At 43.3% G+C, this 25,844-nt stretch overlaps 1 protein-coding gene across 1 annotated transcript in view; it reads right to left on the reverse strand.

The window, feature by feature from the left end:
* Window positions 1-251: 251 nt before the first annotated feature.
* Window positions 252-25,844, reverse strand: part of SLC9A4 (solute carrier family 9 member A4) — a 36,891-nt gene continuing 11,298 nt past the window's right edge. The window contains exons 4-12 of the mRNA XM_049834374.1: window positions 24,448-24,665; window positions 19,627-19,829; window positions 17,454-17,540; window positions 16,942-17,012; window positions 14,465-14,626; window positions 8,608-8,704; window positions 6,524-6,655; window positions 5,684-5,771; window positions 252-1,723 (exon numbers count right to left, since the gene is read on the reverse strand). Coding sequence (XP_049690331.1) covers window positions 1,422-1,723; window positions 5,684-5,771; window positions 6,524-6,655; window positions 8,608-8,704; window positions 14,465-14,626; window positions 16,942-17,012; window positions 17,454-17,540; window positions 19,627-19,829; window positions 24,448-24,665 — 1,360 coding nt within the window. The 3' untranslated portion in view covers window positions 252-1,421. The remainder of the gene's footprint in view (window positions 1,724-5,683; window positions 5,772-6,523; window positions 6,656-8,607; window positions 8,705-14,464; window positions 14,627-16,941; window positions 17,013-17,453; window positions 17,541-19,626; window positions 19,830-24,447; window positions 24,666-25,844) is intronic.

Below are 25,844 nucleotides of genomic sequence, written 5' to 3' on the forward strand. Positions count from 1 at the left end.
CTGAGCAAGCTCTGAGTGGAGGATAGAGAGGGAAATTGAAGAAAACATGACTGAACTTGTGCATTTCTCTGCTGTAGATTTCATTGCAGCTGTGAGGGTGGCTTTATGGAATTTTGGACTCAAATCACCCCTTTGGATAAAATCAGCTCACCCACAGTTTCAAGACACAGAGGACAGTGGCAATGCTGCTTCCATTTTGCAGGAGAGAGCTCCGCCAGAGGAATTAGGTGGCTGGGATTTTAGACTTATCCAAAATGACTCAAGACCGTTGCTTCTTGCTTCTCTTACCTCAGTAGGAAGGTTGGGAGGTCATGGGCTCCAGTGCATGTCCCCCTGGTTATTTCTGGGTTTTTTTGCAACTGCTTCTCTGTACAACATATAGGCAGACACCCTACAAAAAACTGGGAGCAAACCACAGAGTTTCTCTTTCCTGCTAGCCAGCAGGCTATGAAGTTAGGCTCCCTTTACCTTTTATCCCAGTTTCTTGCTTCCTATCTGCAGTGCTGGTCCAGCTTCAGTGTGAAGAGTGGTCCACCTATTTGGGCACCCTCTGACAAGGTGGGAGTGGGGAATGGAGGTTAGATGCTCCACAGTGAAGCCTCCCACTTGCTGAACCACAGGAGTATTGTGTACATTCTTGCCATCCCACATTTGCAAATAAAAGGCATCCTGACAGCACCCCTGCCTGAAGAGTCCTCTGGATTTGTACGTACCAGGATGCCTCCTTTTTTCATCCCAAACAGCTGTGGGTGGGTGATAGGTGCCTACATGTTGAAACTTTTTGAAGTAGCAGGAGTTACGACCATCACAGCAACTGACTTTAGGCACTTTTGCAGAGCCAAAACCTGAGATGCCAAGAGATTCCCAAGTGCTGAAAATGTCCACTAAAAATCCTTTTGACTTAAGTACTTGTTTAGGCATCTTCAGTGACATTTAGGTGCCCTAATAATGCCTGTTTTTTAACTCTTTCTTGGAATATCTCAGCTATTCTGAGGTCAAAAGCTCTCAGCAAGTTGAAGTTACCAATGTGGGTGCTCATGTGCCAAGCACATTCTTCGGTGTTTCTTTCTTCTGGATGCAGGCCATAGTACAGAACAGAGGAAGGCAATATCAGCTTCCACCCATACCACTGCGTGTGCCCACCTACTGTCATTTAAACCCATGTCCAAACCTCTACGAAGATCATGTTCCTCTGTTTCCTGCAGTGGTTTGTGGGAAAGAAGTCTTGATATAAACATGTAAGAATTTGAGTCTTCTCCGAGCCACTAAGTACCTTGATACAGCACTTGAAAGTGATATGAGAACAAGTGCACTGGTCCCAAAAGGAAAATAGTGGTTTGGTACATGTAGGAGCTTTGTTATTTTCTCTGGAGCAGTGCCCAAAGGGCCCTAGAGACGCAAACACTGCTCTTCGCTGCTCCTCATATGTCTAATGGCCTGGCTGGTGCCATTGTTTCTGTCTCTTCTTCTGACTCATACCCCTCTACTTCTCCCACAGTGAATCGAGGCTTTGGCATTAGAGCTAGATTGTCTGCTCTGGTGAAACGACGCTGGCCGATTGAATTTCCTCTTCGACCTGACACATTGGATGGGCCCGCTCGTCTATCCAAATGTGCCATCGGAATCAGCTCTTCCTGGCGGTGCTTTGCTTCAGGTGGCCGTAGTCGGGGCTGGGGTCTGAACATTACCGGGAACGGAGCATCAGAGCCACCTCTGTGGTGATCTGAAGGAAAACAGTCAAATAATTCATATTTTGAAAAAAGAAAAGAGGAACACCATGGAATCAGCAAGGACAGTTAAAGAGTATTCAATACAATGCAGCATTATGGTTTTAAACCCTGGAAGTGAAGCATTTTAAGTTACTATAGACTAAAAGGGCAGTCAAGAACTAAAAATAACCCTAAATTTTTCTTTTCATTCCAAAGCTGATATTTAAAAGATTTTATTGATCTTGATTAATAACTGGGAAGAAAACAGTTTCACCTGAAACCAGGAGTTTGACTCTAGGGCGCTTTGATTACATTGGGTGTGCCAGACCTGCTCCTACCAGCTTTCTTTGCCACAAGTACACAATAAAAATTTGCCTGCAATAAGCCAATAACTGGCTTTCTCATTCTGTTGGGTTTATAGAATATACTTTTTCACTTTTCTTAAAGCCACTTCTAGCCTGACTATGCACTAGCAAATTAATTAATTTAAGAAACAGCTCATAACAAGCTAGGAGGTTTGGGGAGAGAAACATGAAGGTCTATGAAGAATAAAATTAGACTACATCCTGCTGCAGTTAAAGCACACATGTATTGGGTATAGTCACAGTCAAAATTTATCAAGTTATTGCCGCTTAATAGCTATTAAATTATTTTAAGCTAATGTTTACTTCACAGTTGGCATGAACTAAGAATGCGTGCACCAGCACTTACCTCTACCAAACAGGGGCACAGGTTTCTTTAACAGCAGAACCTGCTTCTCGTCAGCCATGTGGGCACACCACACCATAAGCAATAAAATAGGATAGGTTTTCTCAGACTCAAAGGGCTTCTACTTAGCCCTTTGGGAGCATCACTGCTACAAAGTGTGAATGATATGAGACAAGGGGAGTCAAAAGAATCTCAGTAGACATAATAAAGGAGGGTGAAAGATGATGTTTAGTGCTTACATTGTTGAAAGTTTTCCGCACATCAGATATATACTGTCAAAGAAATAATTCATTTGTATGAGTGGCAGGAAGAGCTGATAGGTGGTTTAAGGATTTATTTGTGGTCATTTCTGACCTCTTAGTTACTAAACTTTCTGCACGTTCTATATATAACAGCTAAATCAAGCTTGCTGGAGGATGCTTGTTCCAGAAGGGCTTCCAGGCATAGACAGAAGAGGTAGCATTTATCTCTGTAAATGCATATGGGCACATATGAGGTTGTCATTCTAATTTCCTACAATCTGAGTATTTCTCTTCTCAGTTCCCAAGTGCAATTCAACTCATCCTAACAGAGTTTATGAAAGGAGGTTAAGGTGGCTTCCTCCTGCTGCAGACATTTAAAGTGGTGTGAATGCTATGCAATGCACCTAAGATGGGGCCAGAAGGTGGACCGAGAAGTCTAATTCTTTGGATAGATCACAAGGCAGGGCTCAAATTCAGGCCTGGCTATTAGTAAAATGTACTTGCATTCACTGCTTCAGGATTTACCTCTCTCCCCACTGAAATAATATGCCTGTCTGCTATAGCAGGACTTGGTCCCTTGAAAGTGTCTGAAATGCTTTTAGGTCTGAGGCTGCTGTGTAGAACAATTTGAATCTTTTAGAAAGACACATATCCCCCACCACAATGTCCTGACAAACAGAACAGAAAAGAATCAGCTGTATGAAAAAAAAAATATCCCTTTGAGTAACTTTTATTTTCCCCTCTGAATAGACCCTATGGGTTTCTGTTCTGCTGCCATGAGGTGTGAATGCCCAGCCCCAAGCGGACAGTTTGCCTACACAGATCTCTTTTGCTTTCATCTCTTTCACAGTAAAACAGAAAGGGAAGACAAAAAATAATTTTGCACCTGCAGGAAACAAACATTGTTGTCCAAGCTTTTGATACCAAAGACAAAAATTAAAAATATGGTTTCAGTCGCTATAGCTAATTTTGCCAGAAATAAGAAGGATTTTTTCTAAGGAACACAAATCTGTGTGAAAGACACCTGTCTTGCAGGTTCACATAAACAAACTCAGAAAGGCGTCACGGAGACTACAGATGGAGACAACGATGAACGCTCAAGTGTCCTAAATTCCATGTTTTCTGTGACACTGTTCTGCTACATGTCCTTAGGCAATTCAGTGTTGCCCCATCCCTAACCTCTGTCTCCTTACTTAGAGTGTAAGTGAGGATGGGTCTGCATTTTATGGTGTACATAGAGAACCTGAGACTGGTTATCCACATATAACTTTATCCAGTAATACCAGTTCATAGAGAGCAAGCTGGGAATAGGGGAGAAGAGACCAGCTGCTTGGGGAGAGGCTCTGCCAGGACTTTTTATTAGGTTATGTGATTAAAGGCTCATCTCCAGGAACACAGAGGAGCACTGAGGCACAAGGGCAAGTGGAGGAGCTCCTGGTACCCCAGCCAGGGGAAAAAGCCTGAGCCTCTGCCCTGATCCATCACGGGGTTGATCATCCCCACGGGCAGGGTGGGACCCAGCACGATGCGCCAGCCAAGAGGCTCTCCCCAGAGCACCTCACAGAGTGAGGTGTGGAGGGGTATGGGGCTCACTACTGGGATGCCAGGGGAGGGTATTTGGGGACCTATACAGGTTTTACAATGTGACGTTTAGGGCAGGAACCAAAGACAGGGAAAAGAAGGGATCAGGGTAGTTTGGAGAGCAACAAGTGCAGGAAAATAGAGGAAAAAGGGGATAAAAAGGGCCAGCCAGTACATGTGTCTGGTAATGCCCTGCACCTGATCAGCACAGTCTGTCCTGTTTTCTCATTTAACTCCACTTCTGTGTTCCTTGGTCAGCAGCTCCCCATTCTGCGTGGCCTGAGTGCCAGCAGCTGGAGGGAGGCACGCATATTGTGTGGGTGCACATGTCAGTGCAAAATCCCTAGCAATTACCAAGCCAGAGTAGCCATCAAGTAGGATAAGAGGCTTGGGAACCAACTGTTGGAGCAACCGTGAGTCTGGGACAGAGACTGGGGAGAGCAGAAGGTCTGCGAGTCACTACTGGAGGGGGCAGGAGGTCCAGACCAGTGACTGAAGAGCCCGTGGGGTCTGTGGCTACTGGTGAGGCCATCATCTGGACCCGGTACAAAAGAGACGTGTTTGCATGTGTGTGAAGCAACGGGAGACCAGGGCATCCAGGACCCTACTACAAGGAAGCCTGGCTGTCCAAGGCCAGCTCCTGGAGGGATCTACAGTGCATGGGGTGGGGAGGAAGGGCATCTCTGTATGTGTGTGTACGTGTGTGTGCAGGTCTGAGTACCAGCAGCTGCCATGGGGCTTCATGCCCAAGTGCCACCAAATGGGCAGATGGAAGGTCCAGGGCCGGCTACTAGGCACAATATGTATCTAAGGCCAGCTACTGGGGGATTCAGATAGCATATATGTATATATAATTTTCCACTAACAGGCTATCGTCCTGATCAGCCAGAGAGGAGGCCAGGATGAGGCCATTGGTGCTGTTCGCACTTGCATGAGTGCTGTGCCCTGTCTGCGCTGCTCTCCGGTGGTGTGTACGTGTACATTGAATTATGGTGTGGGGGAATGTCCGTTGGGAATACCTTGCTACTGGCGGGACCTGGGGGCACGGAGCTGCGGCAGCCTCGCCTCGACTGGGTTATGGGTCCAGCAACTCCTGTGAAGTTTGCATGCAATTGTGTCTGTGGGGCTGCAGGGAACAGATTATTTGCTTTCAGGGGTTTACATGGATGCCCTCACGGCCAAGCCAGACTGCAGGGATCACAGGAATATTTGTGCAAGAGGGAAAAAGAGAAAACTAGGCGGTGCTGGAACAAGACAGAAACTACTGCAGTAATGACCATACAAACAACATGGATAAAAAAGATAGGAGAGCAGGGTGTAGCTCATTTAAAGAGGTCAGGGACTTCCATGGGAGTATTCATTTAGTACTGTTAAATACACTGAGCAACTGGCCAAGTTTCTTTCACTGCTGGAGTAGGATATAGAGTAAAGCACTTCCATTACCTGTAAAAGTTACACGCCTGGTTTTTCGTCTAGTGGGTTGGCTGGGGCCCTGAGGCAAAGAGAGGTAGCGTACTTCCGTGGTCCTAGCCTGTGTATGAGACAGAAATGTGTTCAGTGCCTGTGACTGCCTCCACAATTTGCACTTATTTGGTGGGATGGTAAAATGGGATGGTTATAGGCTTTTTCTGTTGTGCCTCTGCACCTCTGCAGCCAAATTAGAGCTGTGAATAAGATCAATGCTTGGCTTGGATGGCTGAACTCAACGTCAGCTCCAGTGAAAATGTCTATGTCTGATATAGTAGCCCTAGGGGGTTTTTTTATAGTCAGCAGAGAGAAATATATTCTTCTAAGATTCACCTTTCCTGTTTCAGGTGACAACTTTAAAAAAACTAATATACACAGCAAGAACTTATTTCTCTTCCTTAACTGTGATTATCTCTGCTGTAAATGTCTATGCTATCCAATGCCTACATTTGATCAGACAAACCTTACTCTTACTTATCAAGAGCCCAAACTGTCAGTGCCAGGTGTCAAGGGCTTTGCATCATGCCTTTTGTGATTATACTATGTTTTGCACGGGCCAAAACAATTCAGGTTACATTATTTTGCTACTTACAGCCATAGTAGCTGATTTCTGACCAACATATAGAGGTAGGACATAAAAACGTTGCTGTCCACATGCTAAGTGAAGCACTTTCTTCTTAGGTGCTGCATGAGGGCACTGGGGAAAGTATCCATTTTAATTATTGCAAAAAAGCATATAAAAGTGGGTGTCTCTTTCCTTATTTACAGAGAAACAGAGGCATTTTTTACATGAATAATAGTTTACATAATAGGTACCGGTCTACCCCAAGGTAAGCTGTTTCCCTTCCTGCAACTCTGCCTCAGGCTGTGCTGCCGACGGATGAGGATTTCTTGGGCTTGTTTCTCATTTGTGTTGGTAGGCAGGTTGTGTCTGTTGTATGTTGGTGCCTGAAACAGAAAATGCACCCCGCTGATTTCCTTTGCCCTTGCAATATTAATAACCTTGCGCAGTCTGGTCAATCAGGGAGCTAAGGGGACACCTGCCCCGGCTCGGCCACCGACTCATCACAGATCCCTTTGGTATCACGTCGAAAAATGCAGCCTCGCACCAACCTTGCTGCTGCAGAGCAAGATGGAAGGAAGCACGAACACAGCTGTAAGTCTTGGACCTCAAGGGCTGCCTTTTGATGCCGTTTTTGATAGATTCTTGCCTGCTCAAAATGCACCATAAAAATATACCTACCTACACGAGGCTGTTAACATCTCTGGGCTTGTCCTCCCTTTGTCATCCCTCTTCTCATCACACAATTGGGAGATACTAATCTGAGGCAGGTCTCAAGAGAGAGATAGCTGGTTAACCCCCCTCTGAGCCTTAATACTAGTATTACTGAGCCAGGAGCAAGTTGCAGATGTGCTCAGGAGCAAAAGACTATGTTAAGAAGAGTACAGCTCCAGAATGAGATGCAGAGCTGAGTTTCCTTTCCATACGTGGACAAACTACACCTAAATATTACCTTAAAACTGAGCATCTTTTAGGACAAGCTTTTAAATTTATCATCGCATACATCTAGTCAAATGAGGGAAATAATTATCTGCCTTAAAGAAAAAAATTCTCTTAAGTTTATAAGCCCTCTGAAAAAGCAGAATCTGATCTCAGTCTTGCTTTGCAAGGGTCCTGGTAAAGTTGGTCTGGTGAGCCAGAGCATTATCAGGCTTTCAGAATTGAAAGTGAAGTATTAGAAGTGGCATTATTTTACTTCCGATCTTTCATTTCCAAAAGCACACAGTTCTCACCACATAGGAAGTGGCTGGTACAAATAGTCATTACTGTAATTGATTTTGAAGAGAGAGGGTTCATTTCAGTTATCTGAGAGACAGCCATATATGCAAATTGTTCCTGGTAAGATAAGAAATTAATATCATAAGGATAATTGGCCATGGCAAATCAAACAATATTAGGAATGAATATCATATTAATAATGACACATTTAAATGAGCAGAGCCTAGCATTTTCTAGTAAAAGTGTGTTACACGAGTTAGCCCCGTTCATCTGTGTGATTTCAAGGTTACTGTCATATATCCTCTACTACGCATTGCTGCAGGAGAGCACTCAGTTGTGTATTCTGGGCCCAAGATTGAATTAAGTAGTTATTATACACTGGGCTGCATCAGAATCAGGGCAAATTTCTGAAAACTAAATCCCCGCTGAGGTATTATCACTCCCATTTTATGGGGGAAAAAATTCCCAAGTGTGTGAAGTGAAGCTCCAGAGGAGGTAGAATTTTTATCTTTTTTTCCTTTCTCCTCCTGTGGTGAGGGTAAACTGCTGCTCCCACACGGACCGCGGATCCTCCGGCCTGACTCTCAGCTGGCTTTGGGCTACGCAACGTTCATGGCCGCTGGTCCGCCCACCCCCCCAGCGGAGTTGCCCTGCTGCCGGTGGCCCACCACCTCCCCCGAAGCCTTACACCCCTGGTAGCCATCTTCCCCTCCTGCTGGCCCAACGTAGGCCACCCAGCTGGCCAGCCTCCCTCCACGGCAGAGGTCGTGCCTGGCCCCAGGGAGAGGACCTGGGCCCTCAGGGGGATGTTTGTCAGCCTGGGCAAGCGGGTGGCTGAGTCGCCCGTGGGTGTGTGGAGAGGGAAGCCTGACCTCTACAGCTCGGTCCCAGGTTCTCCTGGGTGAAAAGCTGACAGAAATAAACACGCTTTCCTCTTTTTCCACCCAGGAACGAGCCCGGAGGCCGGGCTCCTTCCCCTCCCCATGCAGGTCCCGGGTGGGAGCTCCAGGCCCACATCTCCCACCAGCGTTGACCGTCCCGGCGCTACCACCCGCCGTGGCTACGCTAAACGAGAGCTTTCAGTCTGCAAACCCTGCGCCGTAGCAGGTCGCTCACGCACCCTTTGTCGCACTTGGTATAGATTATGTGCCAGGACGTCTCTCATGGACTCCACCTCTGCAGGGGAGAGCCTGTGCGCACGCCGATTTCTACCACTCCTGTAAATAAAAGAGAAGTTTAAATAGGATATTAATGAGTTGATTAAATACCATTCCCATGAAACGACGCATGGTCTATTCTTAGTGCTAGAACAGGAGAGCCTCGCGGTGACCAGTGACACCATACAGCTGGCAGCAGAAACTCTCCTTTCCTTTCTCAAAGCTTCCAAAGAAAGTTCGTGTTTAAGGATTAGATTGGGCAACAACCAGCTGTACGTTCAGGAAGGCACTGCAAGTTTCCCCCTCTGTCTGAAGACATTCTTCAGCGTGGTCTACCACTCTGGGCCTTGAGGTCCTACTGGTTTTAACTCCTTCAAGATGGGGCAGTAAAGCCTTAAGAACTAAAGCACGTGCTGGTCAAGGGGTCCAAGAGACCTGCCCCGTGGTGAGGAGAACATATAGAGTTTCCTTGCTACTGAGGCTGTTTCTCCATTTAAAATGAAAGAACTACCTAAAAGATAGTCATCTTTGTATTTTTAACAAGCTGTGACAAGAAGCCGACAGTCACCGGTAGCTGCCTGGCTTTTTCACCAGCAAAACAATGGAGGAGGGCTGCTGTGAAATGCTACCTGCTTTTGCTAAATCGGTCAATCTGTGTGAGAGTTAGCGTTCGGCTGAATTCCCAAGAAAAGAAAGGGAAATAGATAGTGATCATGCAGGATGAATCAGTCTGAGTTCATCTTGTTGTTTCTGGTTTTTTCCTTTCTCCATTTTGCTTTCTTGCCTCTTTTTTTTAAAAAAAAGGAATTGCAAATCTTTGTTCTCAGCTAGGAGATGCCCTTGAAATGTTATCTGTAAATTGTGCAGTTAAAGAATGGATTACGATCAATGTACAGTATTGCCAAAGCTTTGTGTACATTTATTTTGTACTCCCTCTAAAATAAATCAAAATTTTTTTTAATGGCAAAGGAAGGTGGATTCAAGCTAAACTGAGATTATGGTGTAAACATAGGAAAAAGGTTGGAATTTGCTATTACAGCTCCTTTAACAAGATTACCACTGTTATGTGCTATAATCTAACGTGATCATCTTGAAACTTGTAAGACCATCATGAGCTGTCTGGATTCTCCATTTTACTGCCTCTTACCATCAAGTAGACAGTAAGCACTCGTAGCCTGGCCCTGTACAAAGTCCCTGGAACATAAGAATTTATTCCTGATATATTTCAAGGTTTTGGAATGTGTTTTCATTCTGCATCAGACCAAAACTAAGATCTGCCAATTTTTTCATGAAGCGAAAATAAAGAGAGAATTTGACAATAGGTTAAGGTGTATTGTTAGAGGTAGGGCTGGGGTAACCAATAGGTTAAGGATCTTACTGAGGCATGAAAGAAAGACCCATGAGTCTACCACTCAGCTAATGGCAAGCCAGAGTGACAGAAAAGGAATCCCTTTCTGGATTTGACCAGAATTCTTATCCTGGCCCTGAAAAATCCTTCCCAACAAATGTTTAATTGACATTTATCAATTCTCAAAAACAGCAACGACAACAAAGCTAGGTATTTACCAGCAGGGAAAAAAGACCATCACCACCACCCAATTCCAGGCCAGCTGGGTGGGTTGGGTGGGTTTTCACTTGCTTTCAGCTCTCAGGGATAACACTGAGAGAATCCAGGGATGCCACCAAGTTTCCAGGCTTAGATGTAATGCACCTTTGTTCCATACTGGGTCTGGCATGTTGAATGTTGTGGGACGGCCCATGTATGCTACTTTCCATGGCAAAGAAACTCAACTCTTTGCCGGCGGCAGCAGCCCCTAGCTGCTGTCCCTTTGGACGCCAGAGAGACCCTAGGTACACCTGGGAAAGCAAACACGAGCACAGCCCCTGGGGACTAATGGCAATCTAGCCTGTCAGTCAGTAGTGGTCTTTAAAATGCAGGTTTGGTTCATTTGTATAATGCAAAATTGAACTGACATAGTTGATGCAAGCGGCTTTGACATCATAGGGAATAACTGTCTCACGGGTCCTCACTTTACTGTCTCCACAGGGTCTTTATACCTTACAGTTGGGAATAAACAGGGGAAAGCAGCTAAACAGAGGAAAGCAAAACTCCACTGGGAAGACATCAGGTCATCTCTTTACTTTTCCAGTTGCATACCTGGCCCCCTTCACATGCCAGCACAGAAGTGGCCTGTCTTAAGTCATTTAAAGGCTTATCGTTTTGCTCTTAAAGTGACTTAAATAGAATAAATAAAATTCCCTGAGTTTTAGCTGAGCTGGGATAGCAAGAGAACAAACAGCATGAAGTCTGTATTGTTCAGGAGCACAAATAAAAAATGTTTATTCTTTTTGTGGGATTAGGTATTAACCTACCCAACCGATAACAATGCACAGGTATGGTAATAAGGAACAGATTGCTTTTACACTTTGCAATATACAATACATTAAAAAAGAACTTTCAGAAAAACCTGGACAAGTTTGGTGTGTTACCAAACCCATAAAGCAATCCTTACTGATTTGTTCTTACTGAATCTTCCAGCATGTTACAACAAAGCACAGCACAGGAGATACATTTGTGAAAAAAATGCTGAAATGTTAATAAGTCATGAAAACTGTCTCTCTGTAATGAGTACCATGACAGTATCTCTTTCTTCTTTAGACATGGAGATAGTTGATACATGGAGGAAATAAAATGCCTTCCACAAACCTTGTAAGATGATTTTTTTTATATTATATCTAAAATTCTGAACTTTGTGAACTCTCCACCAATCTTCACTAGTCCTGTGAAGGAAGTAACATTCATCAGGCAGAGCTCTTGCACAACTGCACCACCACAAGTGACAACACAGCACTTGATTCTGATCTGTACTGTATTGATACCAAAGTCAGTATTGCAGTAATATGAAGCCAACATTAAGTAAGCTCCGCATCAAACCGTCTCTCTCTAATGGGCATATTTCCTCCAAAAATAGCCATACTAAAACAGTTTTCATAATATCTGCTTGGTTCTGCTTTTGCCATTTCTATCCTTATTTCTAAGGCTTATATTCTCCAAAACATCCTAACAAAATGCTCTATTTTCATTCAAATGTGGATTCTTTGTGGCACAGTCCATGGGCAAATTTCTCCAGTCTACACTGGAAATACTTACTGCATACTGGACACCCACTCCACCTGCAAGAATCACACCAGCATGAATGTAATTTCTGAGAATGATGCTAATTAACGGCAATGGAGATCTGCTTTGATTGTTACAGAGCATTTCCCCGCGTGTGCCTAAAGGCTGCAGAACTGATCAGAAATGCTAGTGAGAGTTTTCTCACTACCCTGCCACTGCAAATATTACTTTACATGCTACACATTGGAATTCAGTTTCAAATCTCTGTTTGCTCATGGCCAGATTTTTGTATCCTCACTGAAGACAGGGGCTTTAGGTACAAGCTATCTCAATGATAACAATCAAACAATTTACAAATACATTTAGAAACCTTTTAGTCTTAAGCAGGTTCACTTAATTGCTGAGGAGAATGCAGATATAAGAACTGCTGCGTTGGCTCAAACCAAAGATCCAACAGTCCATCCAGTCTCCTCCAGTGCTTTACAGCAGACACCTATCAATGAACAGAGCTGGGAAAACATGTATTCCTAGAATACTCTCACAGCCTCCAAGAATCACAATGTTTCTGAGCCACAGGCTGCACTCTGTTTTTGAAGTTGACACTTCATTTCTAAAAAGGCTGTCTCAGTATGAGAACCTGTGCATCAGAGGTTGATGCACAGTAAAATTCAATTACAGCCGGAGTAGAGCTGGCAAAAATTAGTCCATCATATCAGCTGTTTATTATAGAACATTTTTCAATCTAAATTCTCAGCTCAGCAGAGAATTTCTGAACTACGCTGAAGCAATTTGTCTTATATTCCCTTTCCTTCTAGAAAAGAAGAGGAATGTGGTTTGATTGCCATAGACTGTCTACCAACCTTGCCCATTTTGTCTTGGCTCAGAACAGTTAAGGGAATACAGCAGACAGAAAGGAGCCTAACAGACATGGAATCTTTTTTAATATCATCCGCTCAGCAAAGAATGATTTAAAAAGAAAAGGGTTAGGTTCTTACGCTGCATGCTGACATCAGTTTCAAGAAAGCAGATGAATCTTGAGGTGATTAAGCCAAAGTTTCAAGAAAGATTTTAATTTAATGTCCTGCTGGTATTTGGAATTTCTGGTATGGGTTGAGATGATCATTCAAAAATGAAAATATGCTGTGCCCTGCCAGAGTCTCCTGCAAAATGGAGAGGGGTTGAGGGATGCAGCAGCAGAGAGCAGGCAGTAGCAGCAGCAGTGGCCAGCGGGAGCCCAGGAAAGAGTTTGTGGGGACAAGTGCCATTAGCAATACCCACACTCTGGACAGTGGGTTGCAAGGTGAGAATAAATACATGCACAGGAGCTAAAGTATGCAGAAGTAAAGATTTCTACCGACTTCTCTCCTAGAGGGTAGTTCCCTCAGTGATGGCTCTGGAGATCCCACTTGTTTTCTCCCCCGGTCTGTCTGATGCCAAGTTGCGTTACTGTTTCATAGAAATATAGAATCACAGAATGGTCTGGGTTGGAAGGGACCTTTAAGGGTGATCTAGTCCAACGCCCCTGCAACGAGCAGGGACATCTTCAACTCCATCAGGTTGCTCAGAGCCCCGTCCAACCCGACCTTGAATGTTTCCAGGGCTGGGGCATCTGCCACCTCTCTGGGCAACCTGGGCCAGGGTTTCAGTACCATTACTGTAAAACATTTCTTCCTTATATCTACTCTGAATCTACCCTCTTTTCTTTTAAAACCATTTGCCTTTGTCCTATAGCAACAGAGCCTATTAAAAAGTCTGTCCCCATCCTTACTATTAGCCCCCTTTAAGTACTGAAAGGCTGCTATAAGTTCTCCCCAGAGCCTTCTCCAGGCTGAACAACCCCAACTTTCAGCCTTTCCTCGCAGGGTAGGTGTTCTATCCTTCTGATCATTTTTGTGGCTTTCCTCTGGACCTGCTCCAACAGCTCCATGTCTGTCCTGTGCTGAGGACCCCAGATCCAGATGCAGTACTGCAGGTGGGGTCTCACCCGATCGGAGCAGAGGGGCAGAATCCCCTCCCTCGACCTGCTGGCCACAATTCCTTTGATGCAGCCCAGGATACGGTTGGCTTTCAGGGCTGCAAGTGCACATTGCCGGCTCATGTCCAGCTTTTCATTCACCAGTACCCCCAAGTTGTTCTCCACAGGGCTGCTCTCAATGTTAATTGGACAAATTTGGCACAAAGTGCCAAAATGTAGCAAGACAGTTTGAGGGATTGCAAACTGAAATAGCAAAAATTGCAAATGCTGCAAGGAAATCTGGTCTCAGCAAAAATTTATGATTTGGATAATGGAGTCAGGATCTGTGCTCTAAACTCTCCTGCAGGTCTCTCGGCACCTAGCAAAGGTGAGCAAAACCCACTGGCCAGCTAAGTGATGAGTACAGCCACCTTGAACCACTGCTGTGTTTTAAAGCAGCCAGAGTGGCTTCTGCACCGGACTCATGATTCCTCTTCAGAACTGCCCTTCATTGAAAAGGGACAGAGAAAATGCCCTTGTTTTTAATTTTCACTCTCTGAAGAAAGACCCAAAGTGCAAATATGATGAGCACCAAATTGCCAGCACAAACCAGCAACTTCTGTTTTCATAACTGTTTGGTTTTTAATTACATTTCTACTGAAGTCCTAAAATCCATTGGGTATTTCCTCACTTTTGTCCCTGTCCTTCCTGTCCCTACTCTGCAAAAGGTCAGGAGATCAGTACTCACTGTAAAGAAGCTGTGGATGAATTTGAAATTTTCATGGCACTCTCAGCCATCTCGATGGCCAGTTTTATCTCCATCTTTTTGTACAATGATACAATGCTGGATTTGGGTTGGTGTCCCCGAATTAAGATTTTCTTCAAATACTTATTGTCAAACTTCTTAAATCTGCAAAAGAGATATTAAAATCAAAGTGTAAAAAAACCCAAATGTGTTTTTATCTCTGTGGTACAAGCTGATCTTCATTCAAATACACACATATATAATTCAGTGGTGGAAACTGAATCCAAATTGGAGGCACCTGTGGACTCCTGAAGGCCTAGTGAGAGGAGACCTTTAGGGGGACACTTGGCATGGTCTACTGGTCCGCAGAGATTGCAAAGCCCACCAGACAAAAGAAAGAAACAAGCTGCAATCAGAGCAAAAAAGAGGGCTGGGCGCGTGTTTGCATATAACACCGCCACATTTGTCAGAAAAGAATATGGCCAGTCTCCACGCTTTTGTACGAAAGTTGTATTCTAGTAGGGCATAACAGCAGCAGCTGCTCTTACAGTAATCCTGGCCTATTCAGCCAGCCTCCAATGGGGCTCTAAATGGCCCAGCAGTTACAGTAGTTTGGGCCCATTATGCTGCTGATAATTCTGAATCCTGACAATTAGAGCAGAGAAAATACATTTCTTTGTATTCTGAATAACAGTGAAATTGAATGGACCAGAAAATACTATGCGCTCGCATGCTGCAGATTGTAAAATATCGCTAATGTGTGGCATAATTTGAATGTGAATGGGTGTGTGCATTTTGGAACAGGTATGTGCTTTCAGGCAGACGTTTAGCAGAACAACAGCAGATCTTCTTATGTGATTCTTTCAAAGGAACAGTTTACCACAGCAAGGTAAAGTGCTTCACAATGCTAGGAAAAGCACTGCAGAGTTTGTACATTTTTTCTTATCAAAGGCTAGTTTTTATATATATTAATAGCACAGATAGGTACACAGATGCTTCCACTGGGATTAGAGCTCTTTATGTTTTTCTGTGTAACAGAAAGCCTCCTGGAGTGTCATCTCTCAGGTAATTAATTCTGATATACATATGCTAAACGTCTTTAAAATCGCAAAGATAAGTCTAGGGAATACCTTTTAATACAATCTTCTTACATTAAACGTTTTCACATACAGTGTGTTGTTTGGATCTGCCCGTGAACTGAAATGCTACATTTATACTAGTTTGGACAAAATTCTTTTTTCATACCTGTTGGGTAGATGTCAGATAAGGGGAAATAACATTTTCTCACTGATATGTGGAAATGCAGCTATTTCAATGGAATTACTGCTCCAGGAGGGATTTGTTTAGCTTATTGACTGCCCAGGCAGTGGTGTGGTCCCCGTGGATGTCCTAAGGCTAGCTCTGTACTGTGAGAGCGAAGAGGACATTTTAGCTTCTTGGTCCAGGTATGTGCCCTAGACACATCGTTACTCCCTGTTGGGACAAGAAGCGGGTGCAAACTGGCTGTCTTCTTCCAACTCTTAATTCCTGATTTCCATAGGGAGAAACCTGGTCATGAAAGGTGATGCCACGTGTCCCAGCAGACTCCCAGCTGGATTACTGGGTTGCGATGCTGAGAGGTAAGACAAAGGAATCCAGCACAGAAGTCTAGGCATAGCCTAACAGATAACTTTTAGCCCATGGCATCATCATACGGTGTTTGTGGAAAAGGAAGATTAGTCTCTCCCCACACCCCCCTTCACATGCTGCGATGGCCAACTTGATCAAAAGTCTTCCTTAGGGAAAAGGTAAAGGGAACAGCGGTTCAGAATGGCAGGTCTGTCTCTTCTGGACAGTGCCTGGAAGAGCCGCAAAGCTTCACAAAACCACCCCATCCTGCTTATAGAAGGCGCAACACAGGTCCTGCATTTCTAAGTGAAGACCAGCTTGAAAGTATCTGTTTATGCTACTGGATATTTAAATTCAACCATTACCTTTAGTACTCTTATTTTAAATATTACTGAATACAAAGTCCTGTAAAGACAAGTTAGTATTGAATTTATACTCACCAACAAGGGATCATATTTGCTGTGGAGACCTACAGCAAAACTCAGTGAAGCACTGACAGCTTACATAGCTTCTGTTCTAAATCCAGACCTAAAGGATCACTGCCATGGATCTAAGATTTATGCCAAAGCTATGTGCACAGGCTGATGCCTGCAGCGTGAGTTCATGTGCTATGTTTTTCTTTCAGAAGGCTTATTTTCTGCTTGTTTGTGCAGAAGCAATTCAACAGGCAATATATGAGCACTGTGCTCCCAAGAGATAATGGTTACTCAGGAGTTCACTTTTTAAAAAGAGATATTGCACACATCCCAAATATTTTCATGCTACTTTAGCTTTATGGGGCACAAGATTGATTTCCTATTCTATTTACCTATTGTATTTTACATGATAGATAGGATATTTTATTATAGTAGGGTGCAATAAGAGATTCTTACTTATCTCTCAGCTGATAATGACTCCAATGTCCACATATGTCTTCAATACCAGCCTTCAAGTGATCCATCAACTAAAGAAACAAACATGGAAAAATTTTAAGTGGTCATTATAAGAAAATAATGTCACCACAAATATGCCATTATTTTGTGTCTAGAACCAGTCAAAAGATGGCAACAAAGGTATCCAACAAATCTAGCAGGGAAGGATGACGCGTGCATTTGTAAACACTACCTTTGTTTCTGTCCTCCCATGGTCACCAGCATCAAGAAGTAAGGGCCCTGCTACACCATGACACTTGTAGTACCATATTATGATAGTCACTATGAGTATAAATGAGATATCATATTTTTAAAAATTATGCCTAAGGTTTCTTCTAAATGTTGTTAAAAGCATTCAGTGTCCAGATCCACTGAATGCCACTGCTACCAAATGCCTCCCTCTGTCCAGCTCTTTTGAAATACCCTTTCTCTTCTTATTTTTAGGATGCCAGCTACTGATACAAAAAACTTACTCGCACATGAATTTCTTCATTGATAGACTCCTTTTTGTTGGTCTTTTTAACATCTAGGTATCTGACCAATGGTCCAATTGTGATTCCCTGCATTTGGAACAACGAGTTGAAATGTTAATTATCTTTTAGAAAAAAACAGAAAGAAAGCAAAAGGATTTAATTTTAATCAATTAGGAAAACAGTGTCTTAGGCACAAGAATGATCTATTACTTGAAGGGAAAGATACAGAAGAGGATTAAAACTCAAAGACTTTAAAAAAAAATACACACCAGGGTTTTTTTTAAGAGACATTGTATTTATCGACATATTTTAACCTAGTAAAATAGCTGACTAACCTTCTTCAAAGCAGCACTCACTTGAAAGAAAACATTAACTTTGTGAGGTTCTTACAATCTTGAAACCTCTTCAACATTTTTAGAATTAAGTATTTTGCATTTTTTTCACTTAGAAACCATTTTCAGCTGTTCCCAATTCTTTATTGCACTGCTACAGAATAGCATTTAGAAAGGGGAAATAGAAACAATATGTTTTTTCTGAAAAATTCTGGTGGAATCTAAGTCCCTAATCACAAGTGCATGGTGCTCCATTGGCACCCTGGAATATCTGGGGCGTTGGTATGGGAAAATACAGAACATGGGATGCAAGACCTCCAGAAGATCCAGTTCTTCCAGGTACAGCAGTGTAAGCCAAGTGGAACAACACAAACATCTGAAGTAGACACCTATTCTTACAAACCTGAGTTATTTGCTTTATTTTTCTCTAATATTCTTTTACAAAGGATTTCAGAATGCTCTCATTTGGTCTCCAAGATGAATGAAGATAAGAGTAAAAAACTCAAAATCCTTCATAGGACAGACATCCTGTTTTCTGTTCAGTTTGAGAATGATTCTGTGCTGAAGTGTAAAGTTCAAATGCTTCTTAATTTGGAAGCATTAGGAAGAATGTGGAGTGAACATAAGAGATTTTGGAAACAAAGAGCCCTTTTCCCTGAATATTTCAGAAGACACAGGTTTTCAATATATACTTTCTGAAAAAGTTATTTAATAACACCTAGAAAGCCCTGAAAGGGTAATTACACAGTGCAGTGCTAAATCTGGCCATAAAATACAATAGCTTTTCCTAGTTTAAGAGTAAATTCAATGCAATCTTCACCATGAAGCTTTCAGTCACCTCTATTACATGAAATATAAGGTCTCCTGGGAGACCTTATAGCAGCCTTCCTGTACCTAAAGCGGGGCTACAAGAAAGCCGGAGAGGGACTTTTTACAAGGGCATGTAGTGATAGGACAAGGGGTAATGGCTTTAAACTGAAAGAGGGTAGATTTAGATTAGATATTAGGAAGAAATTCTTCACTGTGAGGGTGGTGAGACACTGGAACAGTTCGCCCAGAGAAGCTGTGGCTGCCCCATCCCTGGCAGTGTTCAAGGCCAGGTTGGATGGGGCTTGGAGCAACCTGGTCTGGTGGAAGGTGTCCCTGCTGTCCTGGTTCCAGTTGGGATAGAGTTAATTTTCTTCCTAGTAGCTGATACAGTGCTGTGTTTTGGATTTAGTAAGAGAATAATGTTGATAACACACTGATGTTTTAGTTGTTGCTCAGTAGCTCTTATCCCAACTCAAGGATTTTCCAGTTTCCCATGCTCTGCCAGCGAGGAGGTGCACAAGAAGCTGGGAGGGAGCCTGGCCAGGACAGCTGACCCGAACTAGCCAAAGGCATATTCCATACCATGGGACATCATGCTCAGTGTATAAAGTGGGGGGAGTTGGCCAGGAGGGGCTGATCGCTGCTCGGGGACTGGCTGGGCATCGGTCGGCAGGTGGTGAGCAATTGCTTTGTGCACCACTTGTCTTTCTTGGGGTTTATTTCTCTATCTTTTTGTTATCTCCCTTTTCATTACTATTATTATTGTTATCATTATGTTTTATTTTATTTCCATTATTAAACTGTTCTTATCTCAACACACGAGTTTTACTTTTTTTCCGATTCTCCTCCCCATCCCACCGGCAGGCAGGGGGAAGGAGTGAGCAAGCAGCTACATGGCGCTTAGTTGCCGAGTAGGATTAGGCAACACCACATCTGCCCATGGCAGATGGAACTAGATGATCTTTAAGGTCCCTTCCAACCCAAAGCATTCTATGATTCTACAAAAGCAATCCATTAAGAAATACACTTACTTGGATAAACACGGTGAAATATATAACTACAAGAGTAGCTGTAATGAACAGGTTTTTCCTTGGGAAAAGATTCAATGGAAGCAAGAACGCAAGAGAGAAGCTGCTGGCTCCTCGAAGGCCGCTGTAGGAAATAATTAGTTGGTCTTTGAAGGTGAAGGGATAGGTTCGGAACTTGTTACTGATGTAGAAGAGAGCAAATACACCTAGGAAGGGAAAAAAGCACAAGTATTATTAATCAAGAAGAAAAGGAAAATATTTAAAGCAAAACAACATCTTGGCTCAGGCAGCTGTTGTCAGACCTTTCTTTTCAATTTTGGGTTCTTGTAGCTTCTCTTTGACCAACTGCTGGATCTGTTTTGTGTCAAATAATCTGCTAGAAAAGACCATGGTTCCTAACTGCTTCAGGATTTAAATTCACTTATGCAGTTCAGAAGTGAGATTAGGGGGAAAGTTTTACTTTCTATATTTATGTTGCACAGTTCTTCTCCAAAGTGTTCTGGAGACAAGACAAACCACTGGATGAGAGTTTTTCCTGTGCCTTCCCTTACAATGTTTCCTGCTTTCTGCACAGTATCTGCCCAAAGTGTTTGAACAGTGCTTTACCAACAAGTCCTGTGGACAGGTTCACTGACAGGCAAAGAGTAATAGCGTTTTAATTTTTAATCCTCTGGCTTATTGTGTCTCTAATTCTGTGTTTATTTCTCAAATTTCATTTTGCTCTTAATAAAAGTTAAAATTAATCAGACAGCCTGTGGCTGTGTAAGGGCTGCAGCTTTTCTTTATAGAGTACATTTAGCAATTTGCTTGATTTACTTTTAATCTTCTTCATCTTCTATAAAAAACATGTATACTATGTTTTGTGTTGAAACTGTTAAATTACTGAAGTAAAAGCTGTGAAATGCTGATAATTACTGGTGTTATTTTACACAGCTGTCACTGATAAACTCAGTGAATTATTGTAGGTAAGGCCAGTAGCAGTATCATGTTGTATAGGTTGCTGGATACTGCTTAAAACCTTTTTTGGCTACTTATAACTATGCTAGACATCAGCTACTCAGACTGAAACTATGTATGTGAGGTATCACCCTCAGGCCAATTCTCTTTATTTTATTCAAGCTTCAGAGAAAATGTTGTAATCATTTTATCAAACAAATTTAGCGGAAAATATTTCAGCCTTCCTCAAGAAAGCTCTAGCACTCCCCTTGGTGTTTGAGAGAAGGATGGACATGTGGCAGCAAAACAGCTTCTGTATCAGGAGAGCACTTCTTCTGTCTTGATTGGAAGGATATTCCAATACAGAATCCAAAAGTAAAGCTCTGAAAGTAAGGCTTTAAAAACTTAGAGGCCATGCTTGGTCCAGGATTAGCAAGAAAACATTTAATTACTTTCTTTTTGCTGTAAACCGACAAGAGTCATAACACCTCTACTGCTCAGAACTTGTGTCATCCCTATATAATAGAGCTGTTCAGATGCACATACTTGAACCTTCACAGGTTTCCCCTTTCCTCTTTTTCCACTCATTAAATGCCTTCCTCTAGGGCTCCCAGGCTTAAAAGTCAAAGGTCTTGAAATGTGTATGGGCTTTGAGGGTCAAGCCAACAGCTTCCTCCTCTGGTTTGTTTTTTTTTGACTGAGGGATAAGCCACCTGAGAGATTTAAGAAATAGCACCTTAATCTCAGATGTTTGATGCCAACACTTAGCTGGTCCCAAACATTAGACTCAGAGTACTGTAGGCTGGAAAGACCTTTGGAGGTCATCCAAGTCCCTACTCAAATCAGAGCTAATCAGATCAGGTTGGTCAAAGCTCCAGTCAAGTCTTGAATGCCTTTAAGAATGGAGAGCTGGGCCACTGTTAAAATATTGGATCACCCTCATGTTAAGAAATGGGTTCCTACTCTCTAACCAGAATCTCCCATGTTCCAGCTTGTGTCTGCTGCCTCTTGTCCTATTGCTGTGCATGTCTGAGAATTATCTGGCTCCATCTCCTCTCTCTCTTCTGATCGGGTACTTGTAGAAAGTAAGAAGGTCTCTCCTGTGCCATTTCTTCCCCAGACTGCATAGACCAGAACTCTCAGACTCTCCTTGTACGTCCAGTGTTCCAGCCTTTGACCAGGTTGGTGGCCTCTATTGCACTTGATCCAGAACCTCTATGTCCTTCCTATACTGGGGACCCCAGAACTGGAGAGAGCACTCTGGAGTCAGCACACACTTCCACCAGTGCTGACGAGAGGGAAAGAAACACTTTGCTGGACTTGCTGGCTACACACTTGCTAATGTAGCCCAGGACACGGTTGGCCTTCTTTGTCACAAGGACATAATTCTGGCTTGTGTTCAACCTGTTGTCTACCAGGCCAGGTCCTTTTCTGCAGAGGTGCTTACTAGACCCCAAGCCTACGCATGGAGGTATTCCAACCCACATGTAAGTCCTTGCCTGGGGTCTTCCTGAACTTCATGAGCTTTCTCTCAGCCCATTTCTCCAGCCTGTCCAGGTCCCTTTGAATGAAAGCCATCCAGAATATTGACTGCTCCCTGCAGTTTGGTGTCAGCCACAAACTTCGTCAGTGTGCACTCCATTCCGTCCTCCAGGTCACTGATGAAGACATTAAAACAATATTGGTCTCTGTACTGAGCCCTGAGGGATGCCATTAGCCACAAGCTAGATGATTATTTTGAGCCCAGCGGTCCAGCCAATTACCTTCCCACATTAACAACCACTTCAACTGGCCAAAGTCTGCTCTTTGAAGCCCAGGGTTGTAATTCTGCTGCTTGTCGGCTTGCTCACTCCTCTCAGGATCTTAGCATCCATGGTCTTATGGTCACTGCAATTAAGGCTTCCCTGAATCTTCACATCTTCTTCCATTTCTTCCTTCTTTGTGAGTGGTAGAGAAGACAAAACCTATTCTCCAGCTGGTTCATCAAGCAGTCTCCAGCAACTATCGCTTGCCTTTTCCTCTCAACCCCTTTTTGCCTTCCCCTTGAGGGCAGAGCTGGCCCTGATGAATCACCTGACAGGTCTTGTTCCTCCTCAATACCATAGCAGGTGATGCTGGGCCAATGTCCAAGCTCAAGCCTGGCCTCTGTATGTAAAGGGAATATAGACAAGGGCTGAAGGCTGGAGGACGTGGTGGCAGGTGCCCAACGTAGGTTTCTGTCCCACAGGATGCTCCAGAGGGGCCTCCTTTAATTATAAATGAAGCATGGGGGAACTGACCTACTAACTTAGTTAGCCAAGGTACGTGCCTAGTTTTCTGTGCTCAGATTATCTCCTCCAAGGCCATTTGATAGAATATTTGGATTTCTCATTTTCTTTAAAAATATAAACTACTCTGAAAAATCTTACTGAAATTCCAGAAGAATGTTATTAAGATGGCCAATTCAGGCACTCAGAAGTTTAAAAATGTCAGAAATAAGACTGCCTGCATAGTTGTATTTTTGGCCTTTTCTTGTGTACTACTTTCAAAACATCTTTCATTACAAAAGTATCATTCACTCATATTTCTAACTAAATTTAAGTGACACATAACAGTGGCGGAGCAGGATGTGTTCCATAATTCATCACCTCTCCAGAGTAAATGCATTTGCCTTCTGTTGCAGCAGTTGTAACTTAACCTGATACAGAATATTCACGTTCAAAAAAAGGATGGTATAATTCATGGGCAACAGGTCCAAACCAGACCCCTATATAGTGTGGGCAAGGAGTGTACCCTCTCACATCCCTAACACAGTGACTGTAGATGCTGAGGATGTAGGAGGGGAAGAGAGCTCAGAAAGCGGTGAGGCTTGCAAGCCTTTCCTAATTAGCATCTCCCACAGGCTCTGTTGAAGACACTGCCAGGGGGTTGATCTGACCCAGTAGGTCATTCCCTTTTTTATGTCAGCTAGAATGTTCGGCTAGTAATTGAGGGAGAAGATGGCAACGTGTTGCCTCTCTGCTTCCACAGTTGCAGTAAATTCGCTAACAGGCACAAGAGCAGCTCATACAAGAACTCTGCCGGGACTGCTACTACCCACAGAACACAACCCGCTTTCTCATTGCTTCTCCTTTTTCAGTGTTACTGTCAACCTATCCTGAGCATTAGAATTGGATGAGAAATTGTGTCCCACAGCTTGTGTGACATCTTCTGGAAACTGCCCTGCCCAAGCTGGAGGGATCCCAGTCTCGCAGATTAGGAAGTAGGAGACCTTTGCAGGAATGGGGAGACACTGTGTGTAGAAATGGAGTGATTTCAAACAGGCACTCTTTTCTAGCAGTTTAAAACTTCAGAGCTGACTTGTGAGGAGCAGTAGTATAGCATGGTTGGCTTAGATGTGGTATAAGGAAGGAAATAGAGTCCCTGTTCTGTTATGTAGCAGTGCTAATTTTCACCTTGCCTCTTTTTCAATGCCTCTGGCACTCCTGGCCCAGGACCTGTAGTGTTATGGCACCAGAAGCGTGGTGATGTACATTATCTAATTAGTAAGTTAATTACAGTGTGCAATGAAATCATTATGAAGCCCACTTACCCAAGGGCATATAGTTAACTAAGTTATAAGCATCTGTATAGACAGAATCATGGTAATATTTTAATTTTGCTTAAAATTTTCCATTCTCACCTAATCATAAAGTCTGTGCTTGGAGACTGGAATTCAGATTTGTTTGGGGCTTTTCCCCTCTTTTTGTCCATGTGTAGATTTGTGAAATTAACTTGTCAGTAACATAAGCCTAGTAAATTCATTATTAAACTGGTTATGCCAGTCTGCACAGACTTTTCTAACATACCTTTGTACCAAAGGGTTTCTCTCAGAAGTGCAGAGAAGGTTGCCTGAAAAAGCCGACTTACTCAGTGTCCGCCAAACGAGGCAGAAGAGCAGAGTGAAGCAAATGAAGGCCCAGTTCCACTCGTGGTTTTTCCCCACCGTAGACACTCCCATGAACACGAAAATCAGGGTCTCGCTGACGCTGCTTAGCATCTTCATGAAATATTTTATTGTGGTATAGGAATTCTGGGAAACATTCTCCTCCACGTATTTTTTCATTGTCACTGCACATGCTGTCATCCTGTACCAGGCAAAACATCAGAGATCAGCCACAACCGGTTTTTCTTTTCATTTAAGAACAACCTCAGCCTTCATTACCTGCACTCTCCATCACCAGCCTCTGACCTTCCTAATATCAAGAAGCATTTTATTTCTTCAGTAACATTAGCTATTTCATTAGATAGAAGAGCATGTGCATTCGGCTTTACAAATCCATTTTGCATACAGGAAAAAGGAAGCAAAGCAGTCAGCCTTCCCGACGAGGAAGTGAGGATATCACATTCCAGTTCAAAGTCCATTTTATCCTGAATGCCTAACCCACAGCCACCAAGCACCAAATATTTGAGTCTCAAACAAAGGGCAGGTCGGTTTTGTACCAGCCTACGGACGGATCGGTTAGAGGGGCGCAACCTGCCTCTTAGTGATCTTCTTCTTTGAGGAGGTGGTGGTGGGAGAACATGGTGGTCAAGGCCAAAGCTCCTGACGGCTCGCTGCCAGGGCCAGGGTAAGCTTCAGTGACTCTCCACCGTCAGCAGAGAGAACTTCAGTTATCCTACAGAGGTCTCCTTCCCCCCTTTTAGTTACCCAGGGGGTGGGGAACGTGCCTAACGAAGCCAAGGGATGGTTTCCATCTCTTTGCTGTTAACGAAGACTAGAGCCTGCTTCAGAGGCATCAGCAGCCACCCAGAGATGTTGGGTAACATCTGTTACAGAGATGCTGGTAACAACCACAAGGAGCAGTAGTCTCTGAGCAGCCCTACAGAAGGGGATTTCCTCTTCCCTGCCTCATTTTCCATGGCCATAGGTAATAGGTAGACAGAGTGCTATGCTAGTAACATATTCCATCATCTGTCTAGTTTCTACTGATATTCTGTTAGTCCTTGGGGGCTTCTTGTGACGATATTTTTCCAAACTTGTGAATTCAGAGAATGCTGACTGTTCATTAAATAACCCTTCATCTAGTTTCTGCTCATTTAATTTCCACTGAAGAAATCTCAAGGGTATTCTCGTGGAGCTGAGACATTTAGCAGGTCCAAGGACACTCTAAGACAAGACCATTAGGCATTAATGTTTAATACTGTTGATTTTTCAGAGACACATGCATAATTGACTTTCATGATCCAAGTGAAAAATGAATGAATTCCTCAATAATTCAGAAAGGTGACAATAAGTTCCCATCCCTAAACCAAGCAATAATTTC

The sequence above is a fragment of the Accipiter gentilis genome, chromosome 31, assembly GCF_929443795.1.
Source record: "Accipiter gentilis chromosome 31, bAccGen1.1, whole genome shotgun sequence".
In the NCBI taxonomy this organism is placed as follows: domain Eukaryota; kingdom Metazoa; phylum Chordata; class Aves; order Accipitriformes; family Accipitridae; genus Astur; species Astur gentilis.